Source organism: Desmodus rotundus, chromosome 7 (assembly GCF_022682495.2).
Source record: "Desmodus rotundus isolate HL8 chromosome 7, HLdesRot8A.1, whole genome shotgun sequence".
In the NCBI taxonomy this organism is placed as follows: Eukaryota; Metazoa; Chordata; class Mammalia; order Chiroptera; family Phyllostomidae; genus Desmodus; species Desmodus rotundus.
In genome coordinates, this window is record NC_071393.1 from 6,566,867 (window position 1) to 6,593,813 (window position 26,947).

The 26,947-nt window shown below is 61.0% G+C and overlaps 1 protein-coding gene across 4 annotated transcripts in view; it reads right to left on the minus strand.

The window, feature by feature from the left end:
- RBM19 (RNA binding motif protein 19) overlaps positions 1–26,947 on the minus strand; it is a 116,944-nt gene that overhangs the window by 29,623 nt on the left and 60,374 nt on the right. For 3 of the 4 annotated variants that reach the window (XM_024566792.4, XM_024566789.4, XM_024566793.4), the window contains exons 22-23: positions 14,584–14,689; positions 2,846–2,966 (exon numbers count right to left, since the gene is read on the minus strand). In XM_024566792.4, coding sequence (XP_024422560.2) covers positions 2,846–2,966; positions 14,584–14,689 — 227 coding nt within the window. Of the gene's footprint in view, positions 1–436; positions 1,049–2,845; positions 2,967–14,583; positions 14,690–26,947 lie in introns of those variants that run through there. The other variant, XM_045200728.3, reaches the window with a different exon arrangement.

Below are 26,947 nucleotides of genomic sequence, written 5' to 3' on the forward strand. Positions count from 1 at the left end.
CAGGAGACCTGGCAGGAGAGCAGAGGGCAGAGGACAGAGAGCACCGAGAGTTCCCTCCCCACAAGGGGGGGCAGCCTGGGGGAGGGTAACAGCTCCTCACTGCTGCCCACCTCTGGGCCCTGCCCCAGGGGCTCTTCCTGCCATCCCTTGAGGCGAGGTGAACCCCGGCTGGGGCCGGGTTGGTGGGAGGGTCGCCTCCAGCTCAGGGCTGGCCCCTTCCAGAACCTGGGAGGGCGGTGCTCCCCTAGAGGGGCTCAGAAAGAGCCCCGACTCCCGGTGTGGCTCTGACACCCTGGCTGGCTGCAGGGGCTTTACCCTACCCCTGGACTCGGCTTCCTCACCTGACATGGGACAGTGTAACAAGCACACCACAGGGCTTCTACAAGGCCCCGCCACTGTGAAGGGCCATGTGGTATTTTCCATCACAATTTATTATTCATTTCCTCCACTTCTGGAAGGAACCCCGAAGTTCTGGGTGCAGGGTCTGGATGAATCAGGGTGGTGGATGAATCAGGGAAGGAAGCCATAAAGCGAACACTCAGGTAGCCCAGATCTATTGCAGGCCCCAGGCCTCTGCCAATGGCATTGGCTGGAATAACGCAGGGTGCACAGGACAGGAGGGAGCGGCTCTAGTGTTGGTCAGTTCGAATCTCAGCTCTGCCACTTTGTACCTGAGTGACCTTGGGCACAATGCTGAGCCTCAGTTTCTCTGTCTATAAAATGAGACAGAGTGCGCCACATCCCGAGGGTGGCCCCTGGCACAGAGCACATCCCTCGCAAATGACAGCCATCACGGGTCACTTCAGTGCTTGCTGGGTCTCAGTTCTGTCACCCATCAAATGGGGCTGTCTCATCTCACAGGGCGGGTGCCCAAATAAACGCAGTCTTCATTATACTGTTACTGCATCCGTCCTGTCTGGGAGAGCCAATCACACAGAAACGCTTCCAAGCAGGGTGAGGCGATGATGCTGTCTGTGGAGCTCAATTTATCGAAGGGGCTTCTCTTCGATGCCGGGCTGGAGTGCTGAGCCTGCACTCCTCGCTGGCCCTGGGGGTGGGCACAGGGGGAGTCGGGAGAGTCCCTTACACAAACATTTGCCGATGGTGCATTTGGGCTTGTCGATGGCTGTCGATACAGACAGGTTCTCTCTCTGCACGGCAGGATTTGGGGACTCACTGAGTTGTAAGCCGATGACTATGTGCTCAGCCCTGCCTGATTCCTCTGGATTCTAGTCCCTCCACTTTGGACTGACAGCCAGGCCCGGGGGCCCAGAGAGGCACGAATTAGTGACAGAGATGAGCACGCAGCAGTGCCCCCTCTGGGGGAGGCATGGGTCCTGTGAGGCCAAAGCCATGGAGGAGAGGACGATGACCCAGCAGGGAAGTACAAGGACAGAGGTGGAAAGCAGAGGATGCAGCAATCACTGATACCTGGGCAGTGGTGGGGAAAGGGAAGGCTTCCCGGAGGAAGTGTCATTTGAGCTGAGCCTTGAAGACTGGGTAGGCGCTTGCCAGGTTAAAAAAAAAAATTGAGAAGCAAGGCGTTCTCAGCAAAGGGAACAGGATGTGCAAAGAGGCCTGCGGGTTGCCAGGGAACAGCGCGCTCTACGAGGTGCAGTGGGAAGGATCGGGCTGGAAAGGCACCGGGGCGGCGAGCAAGAGGGGCTCCCTGAAGGGCTTCCACCCTGGCTGGGGCTCCAAGCACACCTGCGGTGGATGCAGTCTTGCGTGACCGAGACACTGCTCAGACGGTATGCGTGCTGCCCCAACAAGACCAGGGAGGCCCGCTGGGACACTCACAGCCCCACAAGAGCAATCCCCCAACACCAGCCTGATCTGGGAAGCGAGTGTGACTGGCTGGGACAGCAAATGATCCTGTCCTAGGTCCGGGCTCCCCCTCTGCAGACAAGTGGGGCAAAGGTGGACTTTGCAGCCAACACCCCCAGACTTTCCCCAGGTGACAGTTAGCCCCCAGCTGCCCCATGGGGACGGGGACAGTAAGGGGAGCAGCTCAGGTGCTGTAGTAACGTGGCTTGTCCAGGAAAGCACCGAGAACTGGGTCGTGCTGGGACTCCTGGGGGGACAGCGGCAACATGCCACCCGCGATGTCAGAGCACTGTGGGAGACGCTGCAGGCGGGCACTGAGCCCCTCCGCAAAGCCAGCCTCTCCAGCCCTCGCCACCTGCCCCTCCACCATGTGCCACGCTCAAGCCAACCCTGGGGTCCCTTTGCCCAGGCAGCTCTTTCCTGGGCACAAATGTCACCTCTGTGGGGAGGCCTTCCTGCACCACCTGCTCAAACAGCATGCGCAGCCTCTTCCACCTGGACTCACAGCCCCACTAGGTCACAGCCGCACCCCCAGCCTGAGGGCAGAGCAGGTGCTCACTGCTACTCTCCGGGGATGGACCAATCGGCGAGGCCACATGACACCACAAAGGTGTGTAAGAGGAGTTAAGTGCTGGCACCATCAGGGCCCTGTTGGGAAGTGGACAGTCCTTAAATCAGGTAACTGGGGAGAGTCTAATAAAGGGGGGGGCAGGGAAACCGGCACCAGTGGCCCCCTGGGCCAGCCAGTGGAACCTGGGCAGACAGCACTTGGAGAGGCCACGGGTCGTGAGCCCCCTGGGGGGGAGTGGCAGCTGGCCGGGGCAGCCCGGGAGGAAGGGAGGTGGGGCAATGAACACCCTGGCCCACTCTCCCTCTTTCCCCTTTCCTGTCAGGCCTCCCCATGACCTGACCAGAAGCCCAAAGGGCCTGGAGGCTCCTGATGTGCCCCTCCAGCCGCCTCCCGGCGCCCTGGCCCCGAGGCCCATGGGAGTCATCCCAGCAGCCCCACTGCTCTTACCGTGGAAGCGCTCGGCCGTCTTCCGCCGCAGGGCCTGCAAGGTCACCTCAGAGTCGGCCCACTCCAGGACCAGCCTCCGGCCGTACAAGTGGGTGCTGTGACACAGGGCGTTGAAGGCCCTCTGGAGAAGCAGGGGCGAGGGACAAAACACAGCGCATTAGCTAAGACCGACCACACCTTGGCCACTCCACTGTGCGCCCCCCCCACCCTCCATCTGCCAGCACCAGCACGGCAGACTCTGAGGCCAGCTTCCGGCCTGAGCAACACTCGCTGTCCGCGAGGTGGTGAGAGCCGCAGGGCACATCTTCTCAGTTCATGGGCTCTACCCCCAGGGAGGGAGCTGTGGGAGCAGCACAGTCAATATACCCACCACTGGGACCTGCTGTTGGGTGTGGGCCAGGCAGCAGCTTCTTCCCCACCACACAGCCTGGCAGGGGAGGTGAGGGGTGGGGCCAACCCCATGACCTGGCCCTTCCACCCAGCTGTTGGGGCAGCGCCTCCTGGGAAAGCTGAGCCCCGTCTGGCTGCCTCATGACAACCATGCAGGCCCCGGAGATTCCATCCCCCATGTCTCTCTGCTGCCCCCTGCCCAGCTGCCCCCTGCCTCCTCACTGGCCCTGGGCCACCAGCTTCTTCCCCAGTGGCCCGGGTCCTGCCGCAGGCTCTGCACACTGCTGTCTTCGCTCTCTCTCCCTGACCTCCCCACTGTGTCCGCCTCCCTCCCTCTGGTGTTTGTTTTCTGACTTTACTGAGGTGTAACTCCCACACCGCTGGAGGCGCCCATCTGAAGGGTGCCATTCAGCGGTCGTTAGCACACCCACAGCCACACAACCGCCAATTACCACAGTCCGTCTTAGAACATCCTCGTCATCACAACCGCCCCCCAACCCCCGGCCCCAGTGAGCACTGATCTGCTTCCTGTCCCTGCGATATGGCCCTTCTGGACAGTCATACGAATGGAATCACACGGAACTGGCGAGCCCCCTGCTAGACATCGCTCGGTCTTAAGCTACAGGGCAGTGGGCAGGGCTCTTCCTGAAACACTCCCCTGGTACAGAGGCTGCCACACTTTGTGGTCAGGGGCCTGGGCCCTGCAGGTCCTAGCTTCAAGACCTGGGCGGGTGAATGACTCTCCCGGGCCTCGGTCTCCTCATCTATAAAATGGGAACATCAAAGGTACTCCACCCCGAGAGGTCTACAGAAAATGAGAGACAACGTGGAAAGTGCCTAGAAGAGTGTGGGCACAAACGGTCAGCGCTCAGCAGATGCTAGTTCTCGTCACCGTGTTGCTGGTACAGACTTGGGACATTTGCGGTTCTTCTCTCTGCAGAGAGGCCAGGAGGCGCTGGGTTTGCGGAGGGCTGGCGCCCGGCGCCCCTCAGCCCTGGAGCCCGGCAGGAGCTGCCCCTCTTGCTCCTGGTGCACCTCGAGGAGCGGCAAGCAGGGGGCTCTGTGCTGGAACCAGCCTCATGCTGGCCCTCAGCTGCAGTGTGACTTAGCAGTCGCACTGTGTCCCCCAACAGAAGACACGCGGAAACCCTGACCCCTGGGACCTCAGGACGGGAGCTTGCTGGGAAACATGGTCTCTGCAGACAGAAGTTAGTCACGTTAAGGTGAGGACACGCCGGCCCAGAGTGGGCCTCCAACCCAATGACTGGTATCCTCATGAGAGACACAGAGACTGGAGTGCCACCTCTACACGTCTAGGAATGCCGGCTGTCGCCAGAAGCTAGGAGAGAGGCATGGAACAGATTCTCCCTGAGGAGGAACCACCCCTGCCAACACCTTGGTTTTGAACTTCTGGCCTCTGGAACTGTAGGCCAAGCCATCTGCTGTTTGAAGCCGCCCAGCCTGCGGAACCTGGCTACAGCAGCCTGGGGAAATTACACTGTCACCTGGGGCTGGCCACCTGCCCTGCCCCGCTGCCCTCACCTGGACAGCGGGGCTGACACGCTGGCCCTGGCGATGGCACACAGTAGCTGTTCAGGGACAGCTGAGTCTGCGAAGCACGAGTGGGAGGAGGGTGGCACACGCATCTTTTTAAATCAGCCATGTGGCCACACTGCAGAAAAGCTTTGTTCTCCCCTGTGCTTTTCGGAGAGGGGCCAGGTGCAGGGAAGTTTTTCTCTCCCTTTTTTTTCTTTCTAACTTTAATTTAAAAAAACTCTTTCTGACTGCCAGCAGAGCCTCTGCGGTTTTTTCCACGCGGATATAAAAATGCATCTGGACTCCGAGCCGAAATGGCCCATTCAGAGCTTTACAACACACTCGTTCTCAGCTGGCGAGGCAGGAGAACAGCCGGATCGGGGGAGCTGGGGTCTGAAGACGGGGGAGAGGCGGGTCGGGAGCCTGGCACTCCATCCCAGAGCCAGGGTCCCCGAGGAGCTGCGGTCCTGAGGGCACTCAGGCGGGGGCGGCCAAGAGGCTGTGTCTGGGGAAGCTAAGCCTGAACTCGGGCAAATAAAACATCAGAGCACGGGAGGGGCCCCCAAACAAGGCCTGACGGCAGCCATCACATCTCCGCCTCTCCCTTCCTCTTGGGGATGCGGTCTCCCTTCCCGCACCACACAGACCCTGGTGAGGTTCTCATTCACTGCAGGAGGGGGGGCTGGAAACCCCCTCTTGGCCTCCCTGACATAAAATCCCTCGTGAGTCCTCACCTCCTCCTAGGTCAGGGCTTTTCACTCAAAGCAGCGAGGAGGCACTGCCGGTAAGACAGGGAGCTCTGCACCTGAGCCGCTGGTTCAAATCCCTGCTCTGCCACATGAAAGCTCTGTGATCCTGGCCAAGCTGCCGAGCCTCTAGGAGCCTCAGTTTCGAGGTGGCAGCAAAGAACGGACGGAAGGATGCAGTGAACCAACACTGGCGACGCCGCCGGAACCACCTGAGTCTCACTGACACCGGCAGTTACAGTTGTGATGCCCCGCCACCCCCACTGTCACCCTGCAGAGTGGGAACGGGTGGCAGGACACAAAAGCCCTTTTGTACTTGAAGTTTCAGCACAGCGTGTGGCTCTCCAGAGACAGCAGGGTGACCTGTCCCAGTTGTGGTCCCCTCGGGTTAACAGGAAACCAGGTTGTGGCCCTGAGCACCCGCTTCCTCAGTGGGGAGAGGTGGTGGCCTCCAACTGTCGGGCAGCGAGCGCAGTGACTCAGGGCTAAAACTGACCTGTGTGGTCCCTGTGCCCGCACTCGACTCCACTGAGACCTGAGCCGCCTTCTCCCCCGAGTCTGACCTTGGCTCCAGGCATGGCGCGCCCCTGCTGAGAAAGCCTGGGGGCCTTGTGCATCTTGGGGGGCTCCGTGGTCAGCGCAGGGCTCGGTGTCCTGACACAGGAAGTGGATGGCTGCACGCCCCTGGCCCTTTCTGTCCCTCCAAATCCTGCCTGGTTTCCCCCCTTGCAGCCCAACAGCCTTTTCTTACCATGGCTCACGGATTTCCTGGGTTCCATGGAACTCTAAGCACACAACCTCCACCCATGCGTGAGGACGGAAGTTTCCCCCTACTTCCAAGGGAAAACTGGCGCTCTGGCCAGGGTCTGTGCCCAGGTCGATGTCCCTCCTCCTGTCTCTTCAGCCTCCATGCACTCTGTCTCTGGGCCTCCGGAGTTCCGCCCTAGCCTTGGAAGGGTGCCCCTCCTCCCTGCACACCTGCTTGCATGCCAGTCTCCTCGACTTGGCCATGAACCTGGAGGGAAGGCCTCTTACCCTTGCTACCAGAGCGTGCTCAGTCAGAATTTACAGAGCAAGCTGGAGTTCCCCTCACTGCGGGGCTCCTGACTGGGAGGGACCGTTAGGCTGGTCCTGGCTGCAGGTGGAGGTCCTGCCGAGCTTCCGTCACAGCCAAGATTCAGACCAGGAAGATGGCGGGGAGGGGAGCACGTCTCATCCCCGATGATGACACTGCCTTTTGCTTGGGACAAGACCAGACACACACACAGCCCTGGGCCTGACATAGGGAGAGAAGGACAGGAGACCAACACCCATGACCTTGGAGCCTCACGGGAAGGAAAACGGCACCTAGGACACGCCAAACCACCAAACCCTCAGCTGGGTCATGGCAGAAGCCTGAGACCCAGAACGGCGCTTTAAGGGCCCAGGCGCCCTGACCTCTGGGGCCACATCCTGTTACCACCTGCTGGCCCAGGGCTGGTTTTCCCGCTCCCCGCCCAGCCCCATTCCCTGCGCTCTTGGAGCTGACCCCATGGACCGTCAGCCAGTCCAGGGCACCCCGGCCCCTGGTTTCTCTTCAGGGCTAGCAAAGGGGAGATTGAATGGCAGGGGGCAGGGCATTCTTCCCCTGTTCCCTTCTAGGACTGTGGCTCTGGCCCACGGGCCCCGCCAAGCACCCCTTTAGCAGATGCCTGAGCGCACACACCTGACCAGGTGACAGCTCCCAATGTAACTGATTCCCCAGGGGCTCCCCTGTTGAGTCTAAGACCTACTGACCCTCCACAGATCTCTTCATCTGAACCGTCTCGGGGGAGGCTCTGCTTCCTGACCTGGATGGCTGCCCCCGTCTCTGCCTCCACCGGGGCAGGTGGACTTACGCCCGGACAGCGGGTCTCGTGCCCTGGCCCTGTGTGGAGGGTTGGGGGCTGACAAGGATGCTCCGAGTTGCCAGCTGGAGTCCAGAGCTGCTGCACTGCCTGGCTCCCTGGCGTGGGTGTCCCGAAATCATACCCCTCTGGTCTCCTGTGACCTGAGCCACCAGCTACGGGCACCAAGAGCGCTAGCCTCAGCTGCCTTCTCCACGTTCCCGGGAGGAAGTCTGTGAAGGCGGAGGGCGTGACAGCCGCGGGCTCGACTGTGACCAGGCCTGGCAGCCACCTTCCCAGCACTGGAAAGGCCCTGGATGGCTGCCAGTGCAGCCCGGGGCCTGACCTTTCTGCAGCTCTCCTGGCAGGCAGCCTCCTCCCCCCACCGGCAGCAAAGGCCCACGAGATGCCTCTGGCGGGACTCCGGTCCCCAGGGCCCTGGCCCCTGGCCCTGGGCAGAGCTGAGGACGGACTTCCTGCTTTTCAAAGGCCAGGGTGCCCTCTGGCCCTTCCTGCACTGTGTCGTGCAGAGTGGGAGGGCTGCCTCTGTCAGGAGGTGTCAACTCCACCTGGATGCGGACACCATCAACGTGTCCCAAGCCATCTGTGTCCCCGTTGCCTGGAGTAAGCGTGACCTGAGCTGACCGAGAATGACCACATGCGCCCAGGAGCACAGGGAGAGGGCAAAGGGAACCAGAACACCGCGCTGGGCTGGGGCTGTTGGGGGCTCCTTCTCTGCCGAAGGGGGCGAGACCCTGGGCCTGTGCCTCCTGGGCGGAGGGCCCACTGCGCGGGGCACTGCGTCATTCCCCTGTGGGGGATGTCCTGTGCCGAGGGACAGCTGCTTTTCATCCGTCCTCACACGCCCAGAGTGCTGTACACAGGCTCTTGGCAAGTCCTGCAGCGGCGTGTGGACCCACAGGGGGAGCTGGGAAGAGGCTGGTCCTGGGGCCAGTGCAGCTCTTTGCACAGTATTGGTGACTCTGACCGTGGCCCCCTCAGCACCTCCCCAAGTTACAGTCCCGGGGAGCTGAGGGCGACCTCCTAAGGCAAACACCCAGGGCCCTGTTCCAGGCTGTCGTGGCTAAGATCTTCCTGATAAACAGCTTTCCTTCCAGGCATCCATCCGCTCGCCTCAATCCAACTCAACTCTGCATCCCTGGAGGCCCTACCGCGAGCCAAAGACCAAAACAGGGGACATGAAGGGGACACACCACCTCTAATCTCTGGGAGATAAAAGAGCCACCAGGAGAAGAGGGCCAGTCCCAGGAAGTCAAGGATCAGAAGTGACATGGTACTGAGACAGCGTAGCCTGCTGATGGCCGTGGGCTCCACAGTGGGCCCCAGAGCGGGCTTGTTGCCTTTCCTGGGTACTCGTAGGATTGCCCGATAAACCCGAAGGGAAGGTATCTGAACCCCAGCCCTTCCCAGGGCTGCAGAGCCCTGTCTGCTGCACCCAACCTCACGGGGGCCGGGCAGGCCTCAGGGCAGGAGGGTGGCAGTAGGGTCTGTCTCGGCGCTGCTGACACTTGGTGATGAGTGACCTTCACCTTCTCCCGAGGAGGGTGGCTTGTCCGGATCTGGGTCCCTGCCCACAGATATGTCGGCCGAGCCTGAGTCTCTACCTTGAAATGCAAAGCTCAGGATTCAAACACCTTTTGTCTCCACCCCTGGGCTCTGATGACAGACACAAGGCGAAACACGGGCCTGAGCGCACACACCTGACCAGGAAGGTGGGGACCGGACCCCGAGTCCCGAAGGTGCTTCTGGGTAACGTGCTGGAAGACAAACAACAACTGATACCTGGGCTTTAGCCACAGCCCCTTCGATCTGCGGGGCCCAGAGCGCTCGGCGGCCTCCGCTTCCCTGGGCCTGCGCGAGGCCTCTACACACCGCGCTCCACTTCATCCTCACGAGAGCCGCAAGGGACAGCGTCATCCTTTCCCACGTGCGGATGAGTGACCTGGGGATTGGGGACACGAAGTCCCTCGCCCACGGTCACACTGCTGATTACTGCTCGGCCTTGTCCCTTCTGAACACGGGCTGTGCAGGGTCGACATGCCCCAGGAACTCCACCCCCCGACCCGGCAGATGACCCGCAGGACCCTGGCTGCCCCACAGGCCCCATGGGGTCTGCACTCTGGGCCTGCTCGCACTCAGCGAAGCACGTGTGTGTCGCACACTCACTGCTGCTGCCGAGGGTGACTGGCGTGGACGGTGCACCGCCACGGCCCAGCACAGCTGGTGCGGCTGTCTGGCTCACTCACTGCCACCTCTGCCCACCACACATCCTGTTTCAGGGGAACCTGCAAGGTGACGGCCATGGGCGCAGAGAGGCCTAACGGGAGCCCCTCCGAAATGCCTGGTGTCACCCCCAGCAGGCTGGGCCCGCCCCTGCCCCGGTGGCATGCAGGACTGAGACCCGAGAGAGGTGACACTGACTGGAGCGACCCGCAGTTAAAGCTGCGGCTGTTTACCGCAGTGAGGACGTCTCTGCCTGCCACCGCCGGCCGCCGTCACGTCTCCCTGCTGCCGGCTCCCCCCAAGTGTTTATTTAAGCCAACACATTGCTCTGCTAATTGGATAACATTCCATGTGAAAATAGACCTTTTAAAGCAACAGCAGCGGCGGCAAATAAAAACAGCTGCAACTGCAAAAGTACAAAGTGGCAGCGGGCTGGGGAGCAGTGAAAGGCGCACGCGTGGGGGAACGTGAACATCCTGGTGTCCGGCGGCGAGGCTGCTCTCTGTGCTCCTTCCCCCCTCCCCCATGGCCGCCGGTCTGGGTAAAGGAAGGAGGTGGCATCCCCAACAGCGGCCTCTCGGCCAATGGGGATGAGCACACCGGCTGGGGAAGCCGGTCGGGAGCCCCAGGCCACCTGCCCGGGGAGAGCACTGCTGCAGGGACGCCTGCTCCTCCTCTGGGGGCCAGACGACCTGCTTTCACCCTGCGCTTGCTCCCAAGAGATGTCGTCAGGAACGGCCTCTTGGTCTTCTTCCAACATGTCGCTGACGAGTCCTTTCCTTTGGGGTGCTTCCGGGGCTGGGTGAGGGTGAGGGTGCGCTGGAACGAGGAGGGCGCGGGCCCTCTGTGTCCGCGGACACAGGAGGGGAGGGAGGGAGGGAGGTGCTGAATATGTGGGCTCTGGAGTCTGATGACAGACAGTTCCCAGCCCCACCCAGCACTGAAGGCCCTGGGTGAGGGACTCCCTCCCTCTGAACTTCAGGTTCCATCTGTCGTCTGGCTCCCTACCTCCTATCTCCCAGACTTCCCGGAGGACTAAACGCTACACATGCAAGTCATGCTTCTGGAGTTGGTAGCTTTTACCAAGGCCGAGAGCTGCCCTTCCAGAAACATCGTCAGGGCCCAGGGGACCACGTGGCCAGCGCCGTGGACACTGTGGACAGCTGAGCACACAAGTGCGTGCGGGAGCTCTGTCTGGGAAGTCGTTCTATTCACCCGCAGGCAGTGCACGCAGCTCTGCAGGTCAGTGGAGAGCGCCAGATGCCCCACGCAGACAGTCACGTTCTCCGGACAGACGGGGAAGCAAGAAGAGCAAAGGGAGCTTCGCAGGAGGGAGGTGCCCCTGGGGTCCAGACTCCGGCCTCTGGCAGGACCGCTGCACCGGGACGCGTTCCAGGCCCTGATGTCCTGTCTGCCGCCATCTGTCTCTGCCCACCCTCACTGCTCCCCACCTCGTGGCAGGAGGTTCTTTGGAAAACACTGGATCGCCACACCTGGAGGTTTAGATGACACCGGCACTTCCAGGGGTGACAGTTACTGTCCGGAACGGTGCAGCTGGTAACATGTCCCAGGTTGGGAGACTGCCAGCTCATGGAGCTGGGTCCAGGGCAGACAGCTAGGTCCCACCCCCGGTGTGGCGTCCCCACTGCAGAGCCAGGCCGGGGCTGCCCTCCAGTTTATGGGGCTTGGTGGCTCAGACGGGGCTTAGCACACACTCCAAGAATCGGGGGGGTGGGGGTACTTCTGCAAACCTCCCGCCTGATTTGCAAAGGCTGCTGTGGGCTGGGACGAGACAGAGTGGGTGCGGCGCACGCGTCACACACAAAGCCGGTGCATTCGGCCATGGGAGCCTCTGGCTATTGTCATCAGTTGCCTGGTTACTCTGAGCTCGGCCATGGCAGCCTTCTTGGGGCCTTGTGCTGGAATTCTCTTTCCAGTTTTGGAGCGTGGGCTTCACCCCGAGTGATTTGACGGGGAACAGTCCTGGTGACGCTCGGGATGGAACACGGGGGCAACGGGCGCGGCCGGCAGACCTGCTCTGGAGGGCAGGAGCAAGCAGAGGACACCTGCCTGGGGCCCAGCCGAGGCGGTGGTGCCAGGGACCCACTGTGACAGAGTCCCTCTCTCCTCTGCCAGCTGGGGAAGTGAACTGGCGGAGGCCGGGAAATGGGCTTTGTGCCGGGAGCCCACGGCCCAGGTTCAAGCCCCGGCACAGGCGCTGCCAGAACCACAGCTTTACAGACTCCAGTCTCTGCACCCCTCCGTCTCTCCCTTCCTCCCACCGGGGCTTACAGCTCCAAGTTCAAGTGGGTGCGGCAGCCAAAAGAGTGACTTGTCTCTGCTCTTCACGGAGGGCATGGTGACGGGAAACCCGAGGGCACGGAGGTGAGAGGGGCAGGGTGCCACCGAGCCCTGGGAAGGTTTCTAAAGGGGGTCTCCTGCCTGGAGGGCTTCCAAAGAAGGAAGGCCGCCTAGGGACATGGCTCAGAGGCGCCTCTGCCAGCCCAGGGAGTCCCACGCTTTCCTTCTGCAAAGGTTTAAAAAAAAAAAAATCTTCGGAGGGTTTGTTCAACGTCTCCTTGCAGCATTGCTCACCCTCTTGTAACGCACGCCCACCCTCGAGCTAACTAGATACTTACAATATTCACAATTCTATTCACTGGTTGGCAGTGTGTGCGGCTCTGTGGGTCAGCGGAGAGCGCTAGATGCTCCACTCGGAAGACAATAAAGTTCTCCAGACAGACAGGGAGAAGCAAGGCAGCTTCTCTGGGAAGCAAAAAGAGCAAAGGGAGCTTCGCAGGAGAGAGGCGCCACTGGGGGTTCAGACTTGGAGGAGGGCTGGCTTGTTTGGTGGTGGCACAGAGAGGGGACTCGCACGAGGTGACAGGGAAGAGCCTTGCAGGGCTGCAGGGCCAGACACAGCTCCAAAGCCAGGCCGCTGCCCGTGGGAGGCAAAGGGCTATGGGGTGAGTCCTCATTGTCCTTGGTGGCCTTTCTCCTGGATCCCAGAGTCAAAGGTGGGGAAGGGTGGAGGGGGAGGGGCCACCTCAACAAATCACCAGAAGCTGTGTTGGGCTTCGGAAATAGCCTCGGCACCCTGGCCTTGGTGTGGAGCATGGGCCGTTCGGGCATCTGTGCTGCCCGTGCCCCCGAGACCCCCTTCCATTCTAACGATGCCCACATCCTGGCAGTGGGGTGCGCGACACTTCAAGGTGGGGAGCCAACGCCTGGTCTAAGCCTCTTGGCCCATGGGCCACGCCCATCCTGATGCCAGCCTTACTCTGGCGAGAGGCCGTGTGGGAGGCGGGCTCCTTCCCTGTCCAGATCAGCCCCGTTGTTGCCGTGGTCACCGTCCTCCTCCTCACAGCCACCAGGCAGAGCTCAGGGGGGCCCAGCGTACTTCTGAAAACATCACCTCATCTCAACCTCACAACCTGATGACAAAACCCCCGATACCATTTCATAGGGGCGGGTGAGGCATGTGGAAAACAGGTCGCCTGCTGAGATCACGCGGCAGGCAGGTGGCAGTACTGGGATCCAAACTCAGGCAGCGTGGCTCCAGAGCGCGTGCTCTGGCAGGCGGCCCCCACGCTGGCGCTACCTTCCTCTCTCCGTCCACAGGAGAAAGGCCGGCCAGCTCTGAAGGGACCTGGGCTGGTGGAAACAGTTCGCCCGTGTGCCAGGCCCGGTGCCCGGGTTTCCTGTGCACCACCTGCCTTTCCCCTGTGAGGGGGGACCCACTAGCATTCCTTTTTGACAGATGGGGAAACTGAGGCATGGGGCTAGGAAAGCTGAGCTGCTAGCAGTAACAGACGGCTCTCTGCACGGCTGTCCCCTGGTTCCCCTGAGCCAACGCCAGGGCCTGGTGCGTGCTGCCTCTGTCCCCGCCGCCACCACGGGAGAGAAAGAGGAGCAGACGTCTGGACACATGCGGCCACGTGCCAACAAAACAGGCACTTGAGCTCGAGACGCCGAGACAAAGGTGGCTGGCAAGGCCCCCTGGGGCCGAGGGGAGCCCTCTCTGCCTGTGTGTCCCCCCAGGACCCACAAAGGCCGCAGCCACGTCTCTGAGGTGTCACCTTCACCCCCCCGCCCCCGCCCCGCACTGGGCCTCTGGCAACGCCAACTTGCTACAGGCCAAGGTTCTTGGAGGCGGAGGGTTTTCCCACCGTTAGGGAGACCTGCACGCAGCTCTACTGTGTCCCCAAGAAAACACGAGGCCTAGAGGAAAGACGCCACCCGAGAGCACAGGCTCACTGAGGGCACCCACGATGACACACCACAGCGTCACAGCCACCTCCCCAAGGGGCTCTGCTCTGGTCTTCCAGGGCAGGGGCTGCGGATGAAGATGGGACCCGTCACCGTCTGCCCCGCACCTGCTGCCGGGCTGGGCGGGCACGCAGTCAGTTCCCACTGCGAGGATGAAGCCCCACACGCTCCCCAGCGCCCACATCCACAGGCTGCTTGTCTCCTGTATCTCCAAGGAGCCTGGGGGAGCTCTGTGCACAGCGGCCCCTGCCTGGGCTGCAGCCAGCTCCAGACAGAAGCCCCAGCCACCAGGAGGAGGGATGAAGGGAAAGACGTGTCCCCATGGGTCCCCACTCGGGGGCCTTGGATTCTCCATGTCAGAACTGTCCCTGGGTGCCCTCTGCACAGCTCCTCTGTGCTGCCCAGCCGGGTTGCGGGTCTCACGCCCTAGGGGCTTCCTGTCTGATCTGGGGAGGCCTGGGAAACCCCCTCGCTCCCCCACTGTGTATGTCAGGTCCCTGCATGTACGACGTGGGGAGTGGGAGGAGGACACAGACGGCCCCTTCCTCCAAACACAAAACCAGCGTCTTTCCTCCCAAGGCCAGGGGACAACAGACAGGAGGAAAGCCCTGAGCTCTGCTGCTTTTCCTACAAGAACCCAGAAAGGAGAGGAGAGTGGGTGGGGGGGGGGGGGGGGCCGCCTCCTCACCTTCGCGTCCTGCTTGGTGAGGAAGTCCACGAAGCCGAACCCTCTGTGCGAGCCGGTCCCGGCCATCTTCTTCGGCAAGCGGACGGTCTTCAGCTCCCCGAAGGTGCTAGGGACAAAGGCAAACACACGGGACTTTCAGAATGGGGCCTTGCAAAGGGGGTGGGGCCGATGCTCACAGCTCGGTCCTTCCTGTCAGGCGAGAGAAGCCCCGGCAGATGCACGTGCACACACGCGCACACCCGTGTCGGCTCCCGCCCGGCCAGCATGTACTCCGGGGCATAAGCGGCCTCCTTCTCCAGGCCCTGGCCACCACACTGGGCGGGATGCAGATGTTGACAGAGAATGCTGGTTCCTCTCTGACAGGCCGGCACACATGCCTACCCCCCGGCCCGAGGGGGTCCCCAGCCTTGCACAGGCACGGCCAGGCTGGGGAGGCGAGGGCTGCTGGTGTGCTGGCTGGCATGGGGGGGAGGGGTCTCCCCACAAAGCGGAGCTCTGCACTGAACAAGCCCAGCACTCGGGACCTGTCTTCAGCACAAGACGCCTGAATGACACAGCTCCTCCCTGTAGACGCCACCTCCCTCCCTCGGCACTTCCGTTCTCACAGCTGCTGCGCCTAAGTCAGGCGAAGCTCTGGAGAAGCTAATGGCTTGGCTCCCGGACAGGGGTCAAACAGGTACACGTGGCTGGGACCACCCCCGGGGCCCCTGCTCTCCTCCTGCATCAACCTCAGAGGATTTCCGGACAAAAGGATCAGGCCTCCCTTCTCTCTAGCCTCTCTCTCGCATGCCCCAGCCCCCTCCTAACGTCCATTTATCAAACACATACGTGCAAACTGCTACTGATAAATATTTAATGTGCCCGGCATCTGCGGAGAGTTATTATTTTATTTGAAAATCGACACACACTTGCGGGCGACTGGGCACACACACGGATGCACGATGGTCTAGGACACTTCGGGGCCAGAGAAGATTGGGTAAAAACCACAGTGAAGGCCGCTTGCTCTCGCTAAACGATGTAAGCTAAGTCCGAGGCGCTGACCCGCAGCCCTGCCCGCATGACCAGGCATCTGCTGGCCCAATTTCTGAAGTCAGGACAGTGTGTAAATGCGGCATTATGAGTCCTCAAAATGAGTCTGCACGTCTCCTCGGAGCTCTGCCCGGCAGCTCCGCTCCCCCCTCCCCGTGCCTCTCTGAGCAGGCGACAGAACCGAGCTGCTGCTGACAAGGCCAGCCTCCCAGGCAGGGGAGGGGCTGGAGGGGACGGGCAGTGGAGCCCTGTCAGTCTTCCTGGCCCAGGCGGAGGGCGTGGGTTGGGGCCCAGGAGCTGGGCAGGTGGGGACAGGCAGGAGGCATGTGACAGAGCTGAGGAGTCCAGGACACAAACCCTGCTTTCTTCTGCCACCTAAAGGCGGCCGCGCCCGGTGACAGGCATGCTGCCTCTCTTGCTCTGTGGAGCCCCTGCGCCTCTGCCAGGGCTGGCCCTGGGCCGGGCGGGCAGCGGATGGCTAAGGTCCCTCTCATGTGCCTTCAGATAAATGGTCCTTTGGCTCAGAGTTCTTCAGAGACACAGGGACTGCAGGGATGGTGCGTCCGAGGGCCTTGAGGACAGGTGTCTGCGAGCACTCAGACCAGGTGTGACAGGGCTGACAGGCACAGGGAGGCCGGGCAAGGCCTCCTGTGTGCCTGGGGCACGCGAGGCTCTGTGTGGGCACGGTCACAGAGAGCCTATGGCTGTGCTGGTCTCTCCACCTGCTGTCCACCCCAGCTCCAGGCTCCAGGCTCCAGGCTCTCTCTCGGGCCTTCGCTTCGCCACGGCTCGCCCTGAGCTGCCTGAGATGCTCTGCCGTCGGCTGGGCTGGATGCCCCACCAGCAGCCGGGCACTGTGGTGCGGACATCTGCGTAGCTGCCTGCCTTCCCCTGGGGCTGGAACTCAGCTCTGCCACAGTAAAAAAACACCCGCCTTGTTCATCACAAGGCCTGCAGCGAGGAGACTGGCGCCTGGCTCAGAGTGGACGCCTGGCAGTGTGTTTGAAATGAACCAACGAGCAAGCGGCAGCCCTAGAGGCAGCCACGGCCACTGTATATTAATTACACTCAGAGCGCCGTGCTGGGGATGACCAGTGGGAGCCGCAGGGATGTGAGACATCAGCTTTACCACACCCATTCTACAGATAAAGAAACTGAGGCTTGGGGAGGCGGCAGTTCTGCTAGTACGAGGCAGGGCCAGAATGTGACCTGCCCAAGACCCCAGGACAAGGGAGGCCGACTGAGTCCCAGGTCCTTCCACCTTGCTGTGTGCAGATCCCCGGCCTCTGCCCACAGGGGCTACGATCCTGTGCACTGACGGTCTCAATGGCCTCTGCCCCGACGTCTTCTTAGCCCTCTGTAATGTGTGGTGAGCCAGCCTGAGTGTCTGTGAACACGCGAAAGGGAGAGAGAGAGAGAGAGAGAGAGAGAGAGAGAGAGAGAGAGAGAGAGAGAGAGAGAGAAAGAACGAGAGAGGGAGAAGAGGGAGGGGAGAGAGCGACTGGGAGGTTAATCCCTCCCTCTCTGCAGCGCACGGCAAGCTGTGGACGCCTCGTGCATGGCAAGCAGCTGCGGGTCCGGAGAAAGGCGAGGGAAATAATTAAAAGGTGGAGAAAGAAGCTGATGAGGAGAGGCTGGAGGAGCCACGCTTACGTGGACTGGAGAAGTGGCATTTGAGAGCTCGGCAGCAGGAGCCGTGACAGAGGCCTGGACCCACGGGAGATCGTGGGCGGGGATCAGAGAGTGGGGATCCTGTCCCAGGCCAGGCAGCTGGGGGCCTGACGGGGGAGGGAGGTCACGGCCACTGTCTGGGGTCTCCAGGCAGGTCTCTGCAGGGCAAACATCACACTGCGTCCTGAGGCCCAAGAAGCTCCCCGTACCCCGTTATTCTCCAGGAGAGGAGGAAGGTGGTGGCGGCAAGCTCGTCTCCCCTTCTGTCTGAGAAGAGGGCAAGGGAGAGCTGGGGCCCGCGGAGCAGCTGGGAGGTGAGGGTTAGATCTCACAAGGAACTGCCCGACGCTGTGAATCCCTGAATTGAAGGGCTGGGACTTCCAGACGCCATCACTGCTGCCATCCCCCTGGGTACCAGTGCCCGGGTGCCCGGGATGGGCGGAGGCTTTTAAACATACCGCTTCCAGGGGCAATGACTGGGGCTAGTGGAGATGCTGCCTGTTTCACAGATGAGAAAACCAAGGGCCAGAGAGGCGATGCAACCTGTCCAGGCCCCACGGCCCGGGGCGCAAACCCAGACGGCGCTTCCCTACCGGCTCACGAACACGCCAGGCGAGTGGGGGCTGCCTTCCCTATACTACCGCGTGCGGTAATGTAAGGCTGATTGATACTGGTGATCTCAGAGAGAGAGCAAAGAGAATTAAAATGGGGGGAAAAAAGGGTTGGGGGGGGAAAAAATCGATGAAGTACCTTTAGCTCCTTGGAGATAAGCGATATATAAATACCAGCCATTATTAAGGTTCTTATCTGACAGCAAAGTCCACGGAGCCATTTTTAAGAGTGGCTTTGGAGGAAGTTGTGCGTGAACCCTCGTCTCCTGGGAGCAGGGGTTGCCACCTGGGTGAGGCCGGGCCGGGCGGAGGGGCCGCAGGGGGAGGCAAATCCCGGGGCACCGGCAGCTCCTCCCTGTGCCCAGACTCTGCCGCTGGGGGAAGGAGGCGCTGCGCTCCCCACTGTGTAGATAATAGAAACCACAAAATAGCAATTACTGTATCAGAAGCTGTGAATAAAAGGGATATACCGGGCCTTTAAACATGGCCCTCCTTCCCTCCCCCACCATGCTCACACTTCAGTAACGAACTCACACCTCACTTTTCCAATTATTTCATTCACCTCGGGTTCACCAATTACTCCCCCGCACTGCGGCCCGCCCCCTCCACCGCGCAAGCACCGACTGGTGGCGGGTTTGCGGGTTTTGGACGACCGACCGGCGTTTGTCGCCGAGTTTCTAATTTCCTTTGAGGTGAGTGTGGGTGCGAGCGGGCAGGGGAGGGCGCCGAGGTGTTGCACCAGGCGAGGCGATTGTGCCCGGCGTCATACACAAGTCTGGCCATGCAAATGGTGCTTGCCCACAGGCCCGAAGGCAGACCAGCCTGCACTCGGGGGCTTCTTCCCTCTGGATGTGCTGTGCACCCCACCCCCCACCCCCCCCCCCAGACCTGTCAAGGCTGGACGGTGACTGCTAAGGGTCTTTGGCTCAGCCACCAAACTAAAAGGGATGAGTATTCCTCTCTCCTAGGCCAAAATGATGGGACGAGAGAGAAGGGAGCGAGGAAGGTGAGGAGGAGACAGAGAACCTCCCGAGATGCTGACCTTGACGTTTTTATAGCTGCTCTGGTGCCTGTTTGGGGCTTAATGAGCAGGCTGGGAGGTGCCCCATCCCTCAAGCCCACACGCTGGCACCAAGTGGGGGTTGGCACACCCTGAGGAGCCACGGCCGTGCTGCTCCCAGGACACAAGTCCTTGTCGCGCTCTGGCTCGCATCAGGGGAAGCAGCAGAGTCCCAGCAGAAGGGCCGAGTCGCATGGGGAAGTGCGGAGCCCGACTGTGGTTTTTTCTGCCTGCGCTCAGGGCGTGGCTGAGGGAAACCAGAAATCAGCTCCCATCCGAGGCAGCACAAGATGAAGGGGCGGCTTTGTGGGTAAGAATAAACTGCAGGCTTCTTTCTGTTCCTTCTGGAGGGAGGAAGAAGAGCCAAGTCTCCTGGCACTGAAAAGCCTTTCAAACACACCACGATTTTCTAACTTGCACATCGCACGGCTTACAAAACTGAGGCTCGAAAGTCACGTGATTCCCCCAACACTCAGAGAGTGATCTGCCCAAGGTCTCGCAGGTGCTAATGAGTGACCTGGGCTCAGAGTGGCTGGTTTGTCCCTAAGCCTGTGCACTGTGCTGGGGGGTGGGAGGGGTGGTCAATGGTGGGCCAGACGCCACCCTTGCTCCCAGGGGACCCTGGCCTGGGAGAAGAGCTGGCGGGTGGGCATTGGCCCCTGCCTATCCCATAGACACAAGAGGACTTTGGGATAAACTAACTCCCTTATCTCCCCTGCATATGAGCTATAGCTGGGCGCTTCTGATTTCTTGCACTTCCCCACTCCTCCTGCACCCATTCTCAAGGTGGGTCCACCCATGAACCCATGGGCCCACGGAGTGGTACCCACTGGGCGAATGAGCCTGGCAGGTTGGCAGCACCTTTGCCCAGTGTCCCTCCTCACATCTCCCTTTCGCTGCCACGTGGCCTAGGGCCCCAGTTGAAGCAAGGCGGAGAGACTGGCAGGCCGATGGGAGGTCCGGAGACAAAACCAGGACTCTGCTGGTGATGGCGGACTCCTGCAGTGGGGGGTGCTGGCGCACAGGACCCACTGTCCAGACGTACCACCTCTGCAACGCGCACAGACAGGACTGGAAGCCTGGTAAGCAGGGAAGCCACCCCACAGAGCCCAGGCTCGGCTGGGTCCGCGTGGTTCGGCTACATCCGCGCCGTGCGGTTCGACCTGCAGGAGCTCTTTTGCCTCCCCTAGAAGGTCACACCAGTGAGCGTGTGTCAGCCCCACGTGGAGCCAATACCGAGCAAGGGACGATGGCTCCGGGAGCTGGTTAGTGGAGGCGCAGTTACGCATCCAGTCTCTTCCTCTTTTGTTCCCTCTCCGTCTTTTTACGGAATGCCTTTTAGGTGGAACTTTTCCAGTGACTCACTGCTCATTACAGCGATGGTCGGATGTGAAAAGGTTACCTTATCACCATCAGCGTATGCTCCCTCTTATTTTTGCCTCTTGAAGCCTGAAAAATGGCCTGGCTTCCAAGAAAGCGCGGGAAGAAGTATGGGGGCCAGCGTTTAGCGGGTCTCAATAGCCTTTCATGGGGTCCTCTGCAGGCGAGCGTGACCCTCTCGTTTTCTGGATGAGGGATCCCGGGGACGAGCAGTTCAATGCTGTCTCTGAATCAGCGCGTCTGGGCTCTCCCGAGAGGCTCCGGGGGAGGGTACGGGGCACTGGGAGATGAGAGCTCCTGTCTGAGTGGTTTCCAGGCTGAACCGGGGTGTGTGTGTGAGAGAGAGAGAGAGAGAGAGACAAGACAGACAGACGTGCCGGAGCCAGGTCAATAGAAGCACAGAAGGTACAGGATGCTGGCCCCCAAGTCAAACACCTCCGGGCAGACAGATGACGGAAGGGGGCCGAGAGAGCAGGGGCCAATGGCAGAAACCTCCAGCCCTGTGACCCCTGGACCAGGGGCGTCAGGGTCATCCCGGTCTGGCTCCGAGGCTGGGGGTGGGGTGGGGCCGGCCCAGGTGTAGGGCACCAGCACTCCATGTGAGTGAGTCTGCTCCAGGCTGAGGAGCTCGGCTCCAGGCTGAGGAGCTCGGCTCCAGCAGAGGGCGCAGGGGCCACGTAGCCCCAGCCTGGACGGCCAGTGGACATCGCCAGTGGACATCGGGGCCTGGGACGCTCACGCAGACCTTTCTTCTACAGCGGCCTGCAATTCAGAGTCTCCTGAGAAATGAGGTGTTTAAATACTGGTGCGAAGTCCAAGCAGTTAGCCACTGTGTCAACAAACCCAACAGATGAGCCTGTGTGGCGTCTCCACGCCGGACTTCCACTCTGACTCGGTCCTAAGGAATCGGAAGGACTGGTCTACTCCCAAAACGATGGGGTTTCCTTAGCTCCTCGTTACCCGAGATTGGTGCCTCTGCCCTTCCCCTCTGCTGCCTGTGTTCACATAAAATGTGGGATTCTAAGCAACCTGAGGACAGAGACGGGCTGGCCACTGTGGTTTGCTCCCCCACCCCCAGCAACTACTCCAGGTGTTCACACACCTGTGGCTGCACCTGCAGTGAACACACTGCCCCTCCCTTCTCCAGGGCCCAGACCGAGATCTGAGGCACAGGAGGAATGTCAGTGTGTGCTGTCCTCAGGGACCGTGGGTCATGCATTTGCCGGGCGTCCACGTCCTGCGCGAGTCCGTGAGCGGGCACAGATCCCCAGAGTGGGCCGGGCGCGCTCTGGCCTCCCTGGGGCGCACCTCTTTCTGGCTGATTATAAACCAGTGGTTTTCAATCCCCCCTCCCGCCCCAGTGAAAGATATCCTCAGTAAACAGTTTTGAACATTCCCCCCCACATTCGGGCAGCTGTGTGGACTGCTGTTTCATGGCATGTGCTCACCTCTAAGTATCTGTAAGTTAGAAAGTCTTAGGGGGTGAGAGAAAACACACGTAGACGTGGAGTTTCCATGTTTCCCCCTGTGCCCCCAGAGGCCCACCATGGAAGGCACACCCGGACCAGGCACGCCACCTCCTGCAGCCCTCAGCAGCCCCGCGAGGCGGGACGCGGGCGTCTGTTTCACAGGTGGAGAAGGCGAGGCGCGGGCTGCGGAAGGGACCTGCCCCAACCCCATGGCCAGCCCACGACGCCCCTCGGCCCTGTGCAGCTCTGCCCCTCCGTGCTCTCAGACACCGCTCCGCCCCGGCGGGGCCATGCCTACACGCAGCCGAAGGCGTGCAGAAGCAATGTGGGGCTGAACACCATCTGCTGGACCTGAGCGTGCTCCTCCGGCGGGAAACGTCATGCGAGTAGTTTTCAAAACCGACTTTAGAGGTCCCCTTTAAAGCCAGTACTTCTCAGACTTGCCCTGAGAGGTGGTGACAGGTATTCCGTACAAAAAGGCTTGCGGGATGGAATGAGCTTGGGAGACACCTGTTACACACAGCTCCCTGGCTGCAGACCTTGTCAGTGCCTCGAGATATCAGGGGCCTGGAGGGTCTACCTGGGAGAGTGAGAGAGAAGACTATTCCTGAAAGCCCTGGGGCCACTGAACCCCTCCTCCCCACAAACAAGAAAACCTACTAGCATCTCTTAGGACAGCGGTCCCCAGCCTTTTTGGCACCAGGGACTGATTTCGTGGAAGGTAATTTTTCCACGGCTTGGTCAGGGGGGCGGGGGAGACAGGAGGCGGAGCTCAAGCAGTAATGCAACCAAGGCTTCTCTCCCTCACCCTGCTGGTTCCAGTATGTGGCCTGGGGTGGGGGACCCCTGTCTTAGGACACTGGTCCTCCATGGAACACAGTTGGGGAATACAGTTTGGTAAATAAAAAAGACCCAAGGCTGTCATCATGGAAGGTCAAGCGCACAGCAAGGAGAAGGGCCTTCGCCTTTAACACTCCAGGGAAACCTCTAATTCTCCAGGGACCACGCAGTGGGGACTTGCTGCAGAACAAGTCTAGTTTCGATGCTGAGGGGCCAAAGTCTCAGCATCGCTGAAAGAGCCTAAGTTTGGAGCCAGACCTGGCTTCAGACCCCAGCCCTGCACCCCATCACCTTCCTGAGGCTGTTCTGTCATCTGTAAAATGGACACAACCGCTCCCCTGCCACATCCGTACAAGGCTGCTGACTGCCTGGCCCTGGCGATGACCAGGAGCAGGGGCATGGAGGTGCTGCTGATGCCGCGCCCACTACAAGGACCTGTGTGGGTGCAGAGCCTGTGGCGCCCTCAAGCCCTCACGCTGTTTCTGGTGGAAGCCGAGAAGGAGTGGGCTGGGCTAGCGGTCCCCTTCGGGGGCCCTGGGCCCAATGTGACTTTGTGATTCGCGGACCCCTGACAAGAGACGCAGTTCTCCATCCTACCCTCGCCTCCTGCTAGTTTTACATGAGAGTTAGAAGGGAGTGTCCTCGGGGAGGCGTCTCTCAGCCAGGCCCAGGCACTGAGCTCTGTCCTCAGTCGAGCAGGCCCCTGGCACAGCTCCTTTCAGAGAGACGCAGCCTCTGGCCGGGGCGGGCGTGCCGGGCAGTTCCCCGCCCCTGCTGGAGCCAGTTAATGGCATACCCAGCACAGCGCCCCTCACGCTCACCCCCTCCGGTGTTCAGCTGCTTCAAGCACAGCTAACCCCATCCCAAGAAAACAAAGTGGGTGATTTAGGCTAAGAAAATCGTTCCGAGAATGTGGCTGGCCAGAGGTGGACATTCAAAACCAATTTAACACCCTTTGGTGCTGTTTTCCTCAGTACAGGGAGTATTTGAGAGGAGAAAAGAAAAAATTAAAAGGAAAAAAAAATGGCCTCTTTCTCATTCACTTAAATCTGGTAAAATTATTAATGTGCCACATATCTGGCCTATTGCTGTTATCTCTGCTGGGACTTCAGAAAACAGGGAAGACCGCGGAGAAGACCTGGGGCGTCGGCAGCTGTGGTCAGACTTGCTCGCACTCGATGGCTTCTGCTTCGCCCACGTCTGCTGCCTTGCTGAGAGGGGCCGCTAGAGGTGAACTCCTGCCCCACCCCCCAACCACCACACCCAGGAACCCAACAATGGGCCAGAGCGCCTGTCCCTGGAGTCCCTGTGAGGCGGGAGAAGGTGGGGTGAGCCCCCGGGCAAAACAGAGTGGGCAGCTGGACACTCCTTCTCAGGGTGGGCCACCGTGAGGAGGAGGACACCCTTTGCCACTGGCCCAGGGCACCCCATGCCAGGTCACAGCCAGGCCTCCCGAGAAGGCTGAATGAAGGGTGGCTGCCCGCGCCCCGGCCCCGCCTCTGGGCCACACAGAGACCTGTCACTGTCATTTCTTTTGGACCGATTTCAATTCTCGGAACCTGAACGAGGACCGCACACCACAAACCTGGACCACCTCCGCTTGATTCCCACCAGCCCCTCACTGCTCTCCGACGAGTCAGGCCTGTCCCGACTCCCACCAGTCTTCCTGCGACCTAGGCCCTCCTCACCAGGGACTGCAGGGGGCAGCTGATTGGAAGGACGATGGGAAGAGAAGCGTGGTCTCGCAAACACGGAAAGAACTTCTGCTGAGCTTGTGGGGTCTGGGGGGGGGGACTTTCAGGGACACGTGGAGATAGGGAGAAAGTTCCAGTCAGGGGGCATTAGGAAACTCCGCGGGGATGGCCGCCCCAGTGAGAGTGCAGAGCAGCAGCCCACGACCACCACCACCACCTCCGCTCACTGACCAGGGGGGCGCATCCTGGAGACTCGAGATGGACCACATGGGGCTCACAGCTCTGGGTGCACCAGTGTGGACGCTACACTCCGACCTCTGGGCCCACGTCTTCTGCCCTGTCTGGAGAGGTGCAAGCGAGCTCCTTAGCACCAGACAAGCCTGTGTGGTGTCCCGATGGCATTCTCTCTAGGGACGGGTGAGACGGTGGTAGGAACCCTCCGGGGAGCACAAATGGGATGGGAGCCTGTGCCAGCCCTGAGGGACCGAGGCGGAGACTTGGGGACCGGGGGGCTCGGAGCAAAGCAATTACATGGTGCCAACATCAAGTGGGCCCTGTGGCCCCCTGTAAACAGACCTTAACCACGAGGCCGGAACCACACACTCGGCTCCTGCCTGTCACCTGTGGGAAAGCCCTTGACCCCACCCCCTTGGCCACTCAGGGGCCACTTGCTTTTCCTTCACCAACTTGCTATCTAGGTTCTCATTCCAGAACAGCTGAGAAGGGCCAGGGTTAACAGTGGCAGGTCCCTAAAAGGCCTTGAGGAGTGATGACCGATGGCCCCAGTGAGACCAGGGCACGCACACTCTGCCTGGAAAGGGTCAGACAGTGAACACTTGTGCCTTTGCGACCACTCAGCCCTGTCACTTTTGCAAGGAAGCTGCCCCTTCTGCAAGGAAGACAACATGTAAATGATGGGCGGGGCTTCTTGCCAATGTAACTTGGTAAAAACGGGCTGGCATGCGAGCCTTCGCTTGCCGACCTCTGTGTGAGCCCCCAAAACCTCCACGTGGGCCGACCGGCGCCCCAGACACAGCCTGGGCTCCGCATCCTCACACGGGTTGGGGAAAGGCACCCGGCGCAGGCAACGCTGGCGGAGACGACCGGCACCCAGAGGCAGGGGGGGTGGTCCCTCCCAGGGACGCCCTCATTCCTCAGCGGTGGGGGCAACGACAGGCATCCAGCAGCGACAGGCTGAGTTACTGTGTTTTTGCACCGAGTGGTGAGTGCCAGGTGCCCCCGAGCCAAGAACCATACATCCTGCCACCAACCGAGGGACCCTCGCAGCACGAGGCAACAATAAGGACCACAGCCCCAGCTGTTACCCGCTACGCGGTGAGACAGGGAGAGAACGCAGGCAGGAAGGGCGCCACCTCAGAGGTGTTGCTACCCAGCCTGCCCGCCTGCAAAGAGCTTGTGTTTGCTGTTACCAGCTTCCCCCTCTTCCTTGCTGTCAGACTTCCCACGCTAGTCTCCCCGCTGGACTCCCGGGTGCTCAGCACCCTGGACAGCACCCGCGGTGTCTGGCAGGCTCCTCAGCGTGTTTCCCTCATTGCTGTTTCGGGGCACCCTCACGACCCAAAAGTCCTCAATGCCAGAAACAAGAAACGGAGCCGGGAGGGGCTGGTGTTTGCTGAGCGCCCGTCCTGTGCCCCCGGAGCAGGGCAACCCCAGGGCGGCAGCATCCCAGGACACGGGACCCCCCAGGGGTGGCCTGTTGGGCTCGCAGGGCCTCCAGCCAGGGCTGTCCAACTGCGAGTCCGCAGCCCTCCTACTCCACTGTGCTACGCCCGCTCTGGGCCAAGGAGCCCAATTCTGCCCTTGACCGCAGTCCTCATTTTCTCGCCAGAGCCTGAGGAGCTGATGACAGATCTGCAGGGCAGCTCTGAACTTGGCATTCCAGAGGCTTCTGAGCCCTGCCCCTGGGAGGGGCGCCCCAGACCGCCCCCAGCATCAGGCAGCCCACGAGGAAAGCCAGTAGCAGTGATGTCAGGGTGACAGCTGAGCCACCCCTGCAGAAGGCGCGAGACGCGAACCCACAGCACGAGCCTTCGCTGGAAGGCCCCAGAGGCCATTCCAGGGGCAGGCGGGAGACGGGCGCTGATGCATGCTGCTGAGGCTGCCAGCACGGGGGGTGGAGGGGGGAGGCACCAGGCTGGGACAGATACTGTTTTTAAAAGCCTGGGAAGGAAAACAACAATAAAACAACTGGAGCTCAGGATGGCTGGTGAGTTTGAAGATGCAGTGGGAGGTAGAAATGGATTTGTGAGGAGGACCATTTGTTTGGGGCCAAATAAACCAATACAGAACACGACTCATGGCAGGAGGGGAGGAGGAAGTCCAGGGTCGGCTGGTGTGACTCGGGCCGTGGGTGGACAGGGAGACATGGGCTCTGGATGGGGGAGGAAGGGGTCCCTGTGAGTGGTGTGGCTGTGAGAGCCTGCGGGTCCTGCCGTGGGGGATCTGGGTGCGTGTAGGTGGGGAGGGCCCTTTCCATGATGGCATGCCCAGAGCGGACCTGGGGTGTGGGGAAACCAAGGTGCCCCAGGCGGAGGCGAAGAGAATAGGAGAGGAATGAGCCATCGGGAGGGAAAGGGGCCCCTCTGCAAG